At 41.3% G+C, this 12044-nt stretch overlaps 1 protein-coding gene across 1 annotated transcript; it reads left to right on the forward strand.

The window, feature by feature from the left end:
• The first annotated feature begins 7316 nt into the window (after positions 1-7316).
• Positions 7317-11570, forward strand: LOC149243770 (uncharacterized). The gene has a single exon (XM_089371305.1). The coding sequence runs from the start codon at positions 7317-7319 to the stop codon at positions 11568-11570; it is 4254 nt and encodes a 1417-aa protein (XP_089227431.1).
• Positions 11571-12044: the final 474 nt, after the last annotated feature.

Raw genomic sequence — 12044 nt, forward strand, 5'->3', positions numbered from 1 at the left:
ACGATGCCTTCTTGCATTAATATGCCACCTACACCTTCCTTGCTAGCATCGGTACAAACCACGTACTCTTTATTGGGATCAACAATGCTCAAAATGGGTGCGGTGGTAAGTAAATATTTGAGCTGATCAAAGCTACTTTGGTAGTCAGGGGTCCATTTCAAGGCTTTTCCTTTATTTATCAAAAAGGTAATAGGATATGCCACTCTGGAAAAAACATCCACAAATCTCTGATAGTATCCTGCTAGGCCCATGAATGATCTTATGTCAGCTACTTCATTCGATACTGGCCATTCCATGATAGTTCCTTTTTTTTTTCTGAATCTACTATGATTCCATCCTTGGTGATGACATGTCCCAAGTACTGGATTTTCTCTTTGAATAAATTACATTTACTATACTTGGAATACAATTGGTGTTCTCTTAGGACTTACAGAACAATATGGAGATGCTCCTTATGTTCTTCTATGTTTCGAGAGCAGATCAGTATGTCATCAATAAAGATTAACACAAACTTGTCTAAGAACTGATGGAATATATTGTTCATGAGGCACTCGCTGGGGCATTAGTTAACCCAAATGGAAAAACTATGAACTCATAATGTCCATAACGGGTCCTGAACGCAGTTTTTGCAATATCTTCCTCCTTTATCCTGATTTGATGATATTCAGAATGAAGATTGATCTTTGAGAATACGGTCACATCTTTCAACTGGTCAAGTAACTCATCTATACGGGGGAGGGGGTACTTTTTCTTAATGGTTAGGTTATTTAGCTGACAGTAATCCATGCACATGAACAAGGTATCATCCTTCTTTTTAACAAACAGTACCGGAGCTCCCCAAGGGGACACACTGGGTTAGATATACTTTTTATCAAGCAACTCTTGAAGCTGCATTTTTAATTCTGTTATCTCTAGAATGCCCATTTGGTAAGGTGCTCAGGAAACTATGGTAGCTCCCGGAATCAACTCAATAGTAAAATCTATGTCTCTCTTTGGGGGTAGACCCAAAATTTCCTTAGGAAATACATATGAAAAATTTTGAATCACATGTATATTTTCCAATGAAACAATTTTATCTTTAGAGTCAGCATACCCTACTTGTATTGCATATATTTGATATCCCTTTCTGATGCACTTTTCTAATTGGGAAGTTGTTATAGGTCTTAATTGCAGAGGTTTTTGGACACCTTGAATTTATTGTCTCTACCCCTTCTCATCCCAATATCTAATAGTTTTGGTTTTACAGTTGATGAGGGACCAATGTTTTTCCAACCAGTCAATTCCTATAAGGATGTCATATGACCCCAGGGGTAACACATTAAAAGCAGATATGATAGGTTGATTAGCTAATTTTATCGGACAATTACTTAATTTTGACAAAACTCTCCTTTTAGCTCATGTGGCTAGATGTACTAAGATTTTTAAATTTAACAACTTGCAAATTACAATTTTCCATAATATTGGGACTAATGTAACTCAAAGTGGCCCCGAGATCAATTAAAATAGAACAAATTTGGTTAAAAACAATACCTTCAAATTCAACCATGGTTGGCTAAAATTATGCCTGATGATCTTCAACAGCTACATTAATTTTAGGAATGCTTCTAGCCACTTCTCCCACAGTAGATGCCTCCTGAATTTGTGATATCTAATCTTCTCCCTTGCGGTGAGGGCAGTTTTTGACATAATGCAGGCCTCCACATCCCCAACATTGTACAGGTGCTCTGTTAGTTAGTTCTGCTTCATTTATGCCAACTTTCTCATTTGTCCTGGTTTCACTTGGTACTTTAAATCTAGGTTGATTCTTATTCATATTTTGGTGCATTTTACTTTTATATGATCCCTTGTTGCCCATGCCCTTATTCCCCTTGTGGCTGGAAACAAATTTACTCCTCTTTTCGTCAGCCCACCTCTTTCTCATATCTCCCTTTGGTTTACTTTGCTAGTACTAGATCTGTGCTTTATGAATAACTCCATCCATGGTTTTTGGGTTGTCAAACTCCAGTTGTTCTTTCATGAACAATGGGAGACTACTGATAAACCGTTTCATCTTTGTTTTTTCTTCACGAATATAAGTGGCATATTGCAATAATGATGTAAACTTTGTTATGAACTCATCCGTGGTCATTTGGCCCAGTTGGAGATCATGGAATTATTTTGATTTTTCATCATAAAATCTTTCCATTAGATATTTCTCTTTAAAATATCTCTGAAATTTTCCCCATGTTATGTTTTGTTCATTGACTCCGCAAACTATTTTTACTTCCTCCCACCACAATGTGGCTTTCCCTTGTAGCCGAAAAATGGCCCGTTAGGCCTTCAAATTATGATCATAATCGTACATATGGAAATACTTGTTCATATTAGTGACCCATGCTTCCACCACCTCTTCTTTTTCACCATCAAAGAGAGGAGGCTTGATTTTTCGATCTCCCCTTGAAGTTCCATTTTCTTCCTTTTGAGTCTTATGATCGAAAACATTGTTTAATTCTTATTCATGATTTTCTTCACCACCTTCTGTTTCCACATTCTCAATGTGAAACTCTTGTTCCCCTATCATATTTTTGTGCTCAGGGTTAGGGACTAGTGGCCGATGATTTTGTTTATCTGATATACTTTTCAGGATCTTTTCTTGTTCTTGCACTAATCTTTCGTTGTATGCCTAGAGCCAAGTCATCTCACCTTTCAATTCTTATACAGTCACCTGGATATCTCTATTGGGATTTTGCGGTTCATCGCCCTACTGCACCCAAACCTTAGGATTACCTTCCTGAAATGATGTTGGTCCTCTTCCGATTACGAACCCGAGAGGTAGGTTCCCAGTTCTCCCCATGCTGACTGCTTCCTGTTTCCTAAGTGCACATCACCGAGTTTGTTATTTCTTTATTCCATAGGTCTCAGCTTGGCAACCTGAGCGCTCTGATACCACATGTAACGCATCCAAAAGTTAAACAAGATCAAAGTAAAAAAAAAATTACTATATGCTTTTCCTACTTAATATTTTCACCGAGTAAATATTAGTGTTACCATACATGTTATGATTTCCAATGAGATCTGCATATTACAATATTTGAAATTATTTATATGTAAAAGGGTTCGGTCCTATTTGATTTGACATGTCTGTAAATATCTACCAATTAAGGCTTTATGATATTTCACAGTAATCAAATGTTATAGCACTAAACATTACATGCCCATTATCATTGATGTGAGATAGACCTTTTTAGTGACAAGGTTATCTAGCCTAAAGGCGGGACTTTATGATTTAACTATGACTATATGTAGTTTAGCCTTTGTTCATTTATGCCACCACTATGGCCTCCTTACAGATCTAATAACGATGAGATTATGTGACGGCCTAGGTGGTGAGGTGTCTCATCGGAAAATTTAATGCAAGTCTGTTCCATCACCAACCTTGGGATTCACCTTACTTCTATGATCTCCAGCTGTTGTAGTGAATGAATGGTGGCAGCAGGCTTCGAATTTCTATGCCCCTAATATAGTCTTCATTTCATTGTCATTGTTCTTCCCTGGATGGGTTTTCTGTCTGCTCTATATGGAGTCTTCCAGGTGTAGATGACTCCTCTGCCTTGTGCTTGCAGTTAACATGTAGTTGTGTTTATTCTTGCCGGCTGCTACCATGAATGTTCTGCTCAATTATTATGGCTCCTTCAACAGTTACCACGGGTTCTAGGTATTCATTATTTAGCAACAGGCGTGAAGGAGGGTCTTATATTCAGCCTGGTTTAGGTAGTTTACGAAAATTCATTTTTCTTTTTCCTTTCACAGTTCTTTCAGTTTCATCTGCCTAATTTCTGATTATTGATTCGAATTATAATCCTTAGTCACTCCTCCTGCTTGGTGGAGGTTCCTTGTAGTTAAATTAATGGCTCTCGAGGAGTTAGATGAGGCTCAGTTTGTTTGCGCACAGAGTCAAATGCTCAGTTCCCTTCCAGGTACATAAATTTCTAGCCTAGGGTTTATGGAGACGATTTTCTCCTGTCGATGCCCTCAATTTCCGAGGGTGGATTAAATTGAAATGCTTTAAGTTGCTATTGCATTTTGTGTTAAATTAATTTTGGCCTTTAACAGGCGGATGGTATTTGGCTCAGGTAGGGCTATAAGAACTGAGTAATCGGTCGTCTTTGGTTTATTAGATATCTTGGAAGAAAAAACTACTTTTCTATTGTGAGGAAATGGGCAGCTATATCGTTTATTATATGATTTATGACTTATGCTCTGAGCAACTTCGAGTTAATATATATGCACTCCTTAATTTTCTGACACTTCCGTCTGGAGGTTTGTATGCCAAATCGTTTGTCTAGAAATGGTTACTCTTCGACTGTGTATGGTAAGATGGAAATTTCATCCCTGCTTACATGATAAGGGTTTGATATTGTATATATAATCTTCTGAAAAGAAAATAGTTGTTATAGAAAGGTAAGTCGTTTCCGCTTATTTTCTTCTTGATTTTCTTTTCCGCATGTCCTAATATATTTAGACATATTTGTAACCTCATTTTTTTCATAGTTCTTGTTTTTACTGCATTTAATCGTTCGACACCTAAACAAATGCCTCTATTTTCTTTTACCCTGGGTTCAGGGTTTTTGCCAATATTTACCGAAAGGTTTAGGCACACTATTATATTTCTAGTTTCTCTATTGCCATGTTGGAAAATTCGACGGTAACTTCATCAAGTTTCTGTACTATTAATGAGTAAAACATACCCAGGTTCTAACTATGTTTACTACAATTTTCTATTGGACATAAAGGTTCTTTATCTCTTATCTATAGTAGTTGAATTTACATACCGTTTAGCATGTGAATGTAACTTGTCTAATATTTCTTTAATGTGCCTATTTCTTAACAAACATTTGATCCTCAGATTGTTCAGAGCAAATAAAATTACCTATAAATTATTGCATAACTTTTCTCCGGTCTTCTGTTTTTCTTTACTCTATCTTTACTTAATAACATCTTGAACTACAGGCTACCAACATAGAAATAACTACGAATAAACTATTATATAGCTTTTCCTCAATTTAACCCACTCTATTCTAAAACGCCAAATCTAGCTTATGAAAGATTATCAAAGGTATCATTTTAACGAGATTTCTTACTTATCTGGTATGTACAATATACCAAAATTGATCAGCAACCATACCTGATCGAAGCTTTTCCTCCCAACCTTGATACTACAAGTAAGTAGTATCCCCCCAAGCTATTCCTAACCCTAGGAAACTTCTTCTATCCCTCAAGAACCTTGTTTGTCATAGTTATCTAGTCTCAACCAGACGTAGCTAGCACAGGTTGCCTGATGTTTCAACAAAACTCTCCTTTTCTTCCTTTTGTGATCTCAGATACCCAATCCTCTTGATCCTCTTGGGTAAAATACTCAAGAATTTAGTTTAGGGACATATAACTATCTCTCATAACTAATTAACAAGTAAAAACAATATTTACTAATAACTGCAAAGTTTACTTTTCCAAAACTAAATTTAAAATAGTTTTTAGTTTAAAATAATAACAATTTTTGAACAAACAAAATCTACAATAGTAACGATAGGAGTCGATGTTGTGAGCGCGAAGGCGAAAATGGCAGCGGCGTACAGCGGCTAGGGTTAGGCGCAGACCTGCAACGGCAGGCAGTCTGCAGGGGCAAAAGCCCACCCCTCTGCGGCAGAGCTGCAGAACACAGGCGTAGGGAGTTGGCAGTAGTGAAGCATGCACCCCCGCCAGGGGGCAGGAGGGGATCCTCCCCCAACCAACGAAATGCAACCAGAGAATCAGGACGATTCAATGAAGGACCAGAATACGAATGAAGAGAATACTGAGGATATGCCGGACAGGCAGAATGAACAAGTTCAGCCAGAGGACCAGAGAGTGAGATCATCCACATGCAAGCCTGTTGCTAAGCACACGCCAACAGTGGAGTTCCCCAGTCACAGAATCAATGCCAGAATACAATATATGAGGGATCATGCCCTCATAGGCAAATTTATAGGCATCTGGCCGAATGAGAAAGCCCTGAGGACATGGATTAATATCAAATGGCACCCGAAAGGACATATATCCCTGCATTTGGGACCAAAAGGTTTTTTTACAGCAGTCTTCAACTGTTTGGAGGATAGAAACAGGGTCTTTGAGAGCGGACCTTACTTCTTTAACTCAGCGGGTCTCTTTCTCAGAGAATGGATAGAACGATTCAACCCGGATAAGGAGGATCTGAGCTGGGCACCAGTATGGATCAGGTTATACTCATTGCCATGGGAGTACTGGGAGGAAGAATCGCTCCAGGAGATTGGGAAGGTTCTGGGGGACTTTGTCAAGGTAGCAGAAGAAACTAAGACGAAGAAGTACACCTCCTATGCTCGGATCTGCGTCTACATGGACCTAAAGGAACCTCTGCCTGACAAGGTAAAACTCTCTCATGAAGATGTAGAATGGATCCAGTTAATAGATTATGAACATGTGCCTTTTAGGTGTAGAAAATGCCACGCCTTAGGGCACCTGTTCAGAGATTGCCCGCTAAATAGCAAGTCCATGGAACAAGACCAGGACAAACAAACGACAGATGGGTTCACCAAAGTAACAAACCGAAGAAGAGGAAACAAAAAACAGCCATCTCAGAATAGGCAGGCCCAGAAGGATCCCTCAAAGCCTTCAACAAGTAACAGCTTTGCTGTTCTAGCAGAGGAAGCGCAACACGTCCAAGATCCCCTTACATCCAAGCGCACCTCAAATCTGGAAAAGACTGAGGAGCCCAAAGCGCCATCTAAAGGAAAAAATGAGGCACAGGAAGGAAACACCCATAGCACCAAAACGAAAATCTGGAGCCAACCAGAGATGGAAATAGACACAACGGTTTCAGGCTCAGCAAAAGCAAGGGAAGAAGAAGATAGCTATCAAGAGGCCCAAAATATGGATGAAGATACAGAAACTTTTGATATAGGGGAACTGGACATTCTTGGTCTGGAGCAAGCTTGTAAAACAAGGAACTTCGACAAGATTACTGAAACGCAAGTGGACAACCTGGTGGAGGTTCTCCACAAAGCCCAGAAGAAATACTCGCTAGGGGTTCAAACAGGCAGTCAATGGGATGGGAAGTTTATTTCAAAAGACAGCAAAAAGCGAGGAAGGAAGTCTACTCTGGAGAGAACCATCAAGGTCGGAGAAGTCCTGGTGGAATCAGGCAGATATGCCCAGCTAACCAGGTATTTTAACATCAAACCCAAACCTTCCCAATGAAATTGATATCATGGAATATTAGAGGGCTTAATGGCCAGAAGAAAGGTAGACTCCTAAAAAACATGATAATGGAAGAAAAACCAGCAATTCTTTTCCTGCAAGAGACTAAATGTAATCAGGTAGTTTTAGAAAAAGTAGCAGCCAAGGCCTGGCCGGCAGGGCAGGTCATAGCGGTGGAAGCTCAGGGAGCCTCAGGTGGCCTGGCAATACTCTGGGATGCAAGACTGATACAGTTGGATAATATACATGCAAACAGAAATTTCATCCAAGCCAAGTTTCATCTAATTGGCACAAATATTGATGGGCACATAACAAATGTATATTTTCCACAAGAAATCCAGCAGAAAGCTGATATTTTGGATGCATTAACACAGCTTAATGCAAACCGGACGCATCCGCTATGGATCTCAGGCGGAGACTACAACATGATAGCAACCCTGGAGGAAAAGAGAGGAGGACGATGCAGAATCAACAGAGACGGTACATTACTAAAAGACTTCATTCAAGACAACTGGATGATAGACCTTCCAACAGAAAATGGCCTTTACACCTGGAGTAACAAGAGAATGGAACCGACGCAAGTGGCCTCGAGACTGGATCGCTTCCTAATTTCTGACAATGCAGTGCATTTGGGGGGAGAATTCATAGCCTCAATCCTACCATATTCAGGATCGGACCACTGGCCTATTGCCTTACACTGGAACAGACCAGGCAAAAGCATAAGGCGGCCATTCAGATTTGAATCTTTCTGGTTATCGCATCCGGACTTCCATGAATTTATAAGGACAACCTGGACAAATTTTAATGCATCGGAGGGGACAAGAATGGCCCTGTTCCAAAAGAAGCTGAAGTATCTCAAAGAGGAAATAAAACGTTGGAATAAATTCACATTTGGCAATATTTTCAAATCAAAGGAAATCCTCAATCAAAAAATGAAGGACATTCAACAAAGAATAATTTCTAATGGCCGATCTGAGGATTTGACACAACAGGAACAAGTCATAGAAAAGCAAATCCTGGAAAGAGACCTGCAGGAAGAGACCTTGTGGAGGCAGAAATCGAGGATTAGGTGGCTGAAGGAAGGTGAAAAGAATACAAAATTCTTTCACAAAACAACAGTCCAAAGACGAATGATCAACCAAATCTCCTATGTTAACAATGAGCAAGGAATCAAGGTTGAAAATCATGAAGGAATAGAAAAGGAGTTCGTCAACTACTTCAAACAAATGAATCAAGAACCAAACATCAACAGATCTGAAGCTATTGATAACATCACCAGGCACATCCCCAGAATAATTACAGAAGACCATAATACTCTTCTTCTCAAACCAATCAGTCTTCAAGAGGTAGAAACAGCGGTGAATCAACTCAAGGCAGGAAAAGCGCCTGGCCCAGACGGGTTCACGTCAAACTTCTTTCAGCATTTCTGGGAATTAATTAAATGGGAAGTCTGGCAGGTCGTGGAGGAATCAAGGACTCTCAGATGGATGTATCCAGCCATGAACGCAACATTTCTAGCATTAATTCCCAAATCTTCGGAATCCAATTCTCCAGATAAGTATCGGCCCATTGCCTTATGTAATATCATATACAAAATTGTCTCTAAGGTTATTGCCCTAAGATTGAAGCCCTTGCTGCCCCTTATCATCTCTCCCGAACAATCCGGGTATGTAGAAGGGCGACAGATTACAGATGGGATCATCCTAACCCATGAAATAATGCATTCACTCAAGCAATTGAAGAAGCCAGGGATGCTACTCAAAATCGATCTATCCAAAGCATTCGACAGTATCAGCTGGGATTATTTGCAAAAAACTCTCCTTGCTTTTGGCTTCGCACCCCCATGGGTCAGATGGGTTAGCAGTCTTATTTCCTCATCTTTCTTTTCCATCCTCATTAACGGGATTCCTTCTCCCACCTTTCGTCCTTCCCGGGGCATTAGGCAGGGAGATCCCTTGTCACCCTTTCTGTTTGTTATCCTCGCTGAAGGTCTGGGGCGAAGTATAAAAGCTGCCATTCTTGCGCATAAGCTCAAAGGGATTGCTGTTCACCATCTCCCAGCAGTTTCTCATCAACAATTTGTTGATGATAACATGCTTTTCGGCCACCCATCTGTTCAAGAAGCACGCTCTTTTAAATCCATCCTTGACTCTTTTTCAAAAGCATCTGGAGCCCTCATCAATAATGCCAAATCCCAAGTCTTTTTCTTTAATACCCCTCCTTACACCCAAAGAGCCATAACGCGTATTCTTGGCTTCTCTAAGGCTTCCCTTCCCTCCTCTTATCTAGGAGCTCCTCTTATCGCTTCAGCCCTCAAGCATTCTTCGTGGTCAAACCTGCTCGAAAAATTAGAAGCCAGATTGCTCCTTTGGACTTACAGATCGCTTAATATGGCCAGCAGGATTGTGCTGATCAAGGCTGTTTTGCAATCCATGCCACTCTATTTATTCTCCATCTTAGCTGCGCCAAAATGGGTTCTTAAGGCCATCAAGCAACTGCAGCGGAACTTCTTATGGGGCAGCTCAGGACCAAATAGAAAATGGGCTCTCATTAGATGGGAGAAGGCATGTCTTCCTAGATTGGCAGGAGGAATAGGACTCAGAGACCCAGAACAAAGTAACAAGACCATGGGAGCGAAAATATGGTGGAGGTGGCTTTCAAACTCTAACACCCCCTGGGCAATCCTCTGGACAACAAAATATACAAGGAACTTACCCCTAGAAGAAAGGATCAGAATGTCGGAAATCAGCAAAGGCTCGCTCATATGGAACTCGGCCATTCAACATAGAGATCTCATCCAAAAACATAGCTTCTGGGAGGTGAAAGATGGTCTTACTGCCAGGTTCTGGGAAGATTCATGGCAGCAGCTACCAAATCTCAAAGATAGTATGCAAACTATTTCAGAATGGGAGATAAATCCGCAGGAGAAAATAAGCAATTTCTGGAAAGCACAGACTAACCAAGATCAGAGAGATTGGAAGGAAACAAGCATCATTTTACCACGTAGCTCAAATCAAAACCAACTCTCTCTCTCCTCAGAGCTAAAAAAACGCAGGATATTAAAGCAAGCAGGAATGGACACATTGAGATGGGGTTATGAGGAGAGGGGTACCTTCACTACAAAGGAAGCCTACAGGATCATCATAGGGGACAGAATAGACAAAGATCAGATATGGGGCAAAATATGGAAACCCCCAATTTGGCCGAAGGTATCCACCTTTCTGTGGCTTCTCTCATACAATAGAATCCTCACCTGGGACAACCTCAGAAAACGGGGTTTTTTGGGACCTTCCATCTGCCTCAATTGCAATCAGGAAGAAGAATCAGCTCTCCACCTAATGCAGACGTGCCAGATGAGCAGAAAGATATGGGAAAAGGTGGTATTTCGTTGTCAAAAGGAAGGCCGAGTACGGGGGGATATCAAAGACACAATACGCCAATGGCCTCAAGCGCCATACCAATGTAAGATCCTAAATATCCTATGGCAAATAATACCGGGATTCTTGATGTGGAATATCTGGAAGGAACGAAACCGGAGGATTTTCAAAGGTCAATCAATGACTCTGGAGCAGGTATGGAAGGGAATTCATAACAATATCAGTGAAACTCTTTCCACAAAAGGCTGGTCCCAAGACGACTTCCCAAAGCAACCTCAGGAGCTAGCCATCTGGAACAATTGGCAGATACAGATACAAGCTCAGATTTCGGTCAAGGCTAACCCAGCAAAGCACCAAACCCATAATGTAAAGTGGATGCCACCACCCATAAACGTGTTCCAACTGAATTTCGATGGCGCTTCGAAAGGCAATCCGGGTCAGACTGGTTATGGAGGCATTATTAGAGATCATCAGGGTAAACCTCACATTACCTTCTTTGGCACAATAGGTTGGAATACCAACAATGCGGCGGAACTGGAAGGTTTATGGAAAGGACTTACTCTGGCGCAGGAGGGCAATTATCTACCTCTAATTGTGGAAGGGGATTCCCAAATTCTTATAAACATGGCCTTAAAGCTCCAACAGGGTTCCCAAATACACAAGGTCAGCAGCAGCTGGAGACTGGCATCCAGATTGGAACAAGTTCAACACTGGTTGCAGGAGAACAGAGCTGTTTCCTTCAAGCATATAAAAAGGGAAGGGAACAAGCCAGCTGATTTCCTAGCTAATTTAGGGGTGGACAATGAGAAAGAGTTCTCTGCAGGCCCTCTACATAATACAGTTTCGGCGGATCATCTCCCCACCTTCCAAGCAATATTAGACAGAGACATGCAACCACAGGACGATTCACACCCGGATGCGGGTGGCAGCTTGAGGATCGCTTGAGCTTGTTGCGTTGGGCAGCTGGCGTCATACGGTGGCTCGCCAGGACGGCATCAGTCGGTGGCTCTGCGAAGCATTAAAACCTTTAAATGCTGAGGAGACGGCATTGCAGGTGGGAGATGGGCTCAAGCAAGGCGACTTTAAGCGCCCTGTACCCTGATTCGATGGGAATTGTTCTGTCTGGATCCAGATTGTTCCAAGCAGAGGTCTATTTAATGGAGCATTGGCTCCAGGTTTGGTATGCGTGGAATTTTGTTATGATGTTTGATGATAAGGGTGGAGAGGGGCCGATCTCTGGCTTTGTGAGGAGTTGCAGAGGTTTCACCTCCGTCCAGAGTGCGCTCTCTTTGCTCTCGGCTGTGAAGGGGATCGTGAGGTTCCATAATTCTGTCTCGGCTTCTCTTAAGGTTGTTCTGTGTGGAAGAGTCACGGCTTTGCGTACTGGCACTTTGCCTTTCAGTGTAAAGAGCTCGAGAT

The sequence above is a fragment of the Pinus tabuliformis genome, chromosome 8 (assembly GCF_031772625.1).
Source record: "Pinus tabuliformis cultivar Carrire ecotype Pingquan chromosome 8, CPIR1, whole genome shotgun sequence".
In the NCBI taxonomy this organism is placed as follows: domain Eukaryota; kingdom Viridiplantae; phylum Streptophyta; class Pinopsida; order Pinales; family Pinaceae; genus Pinus; species Pinus tabuliformis.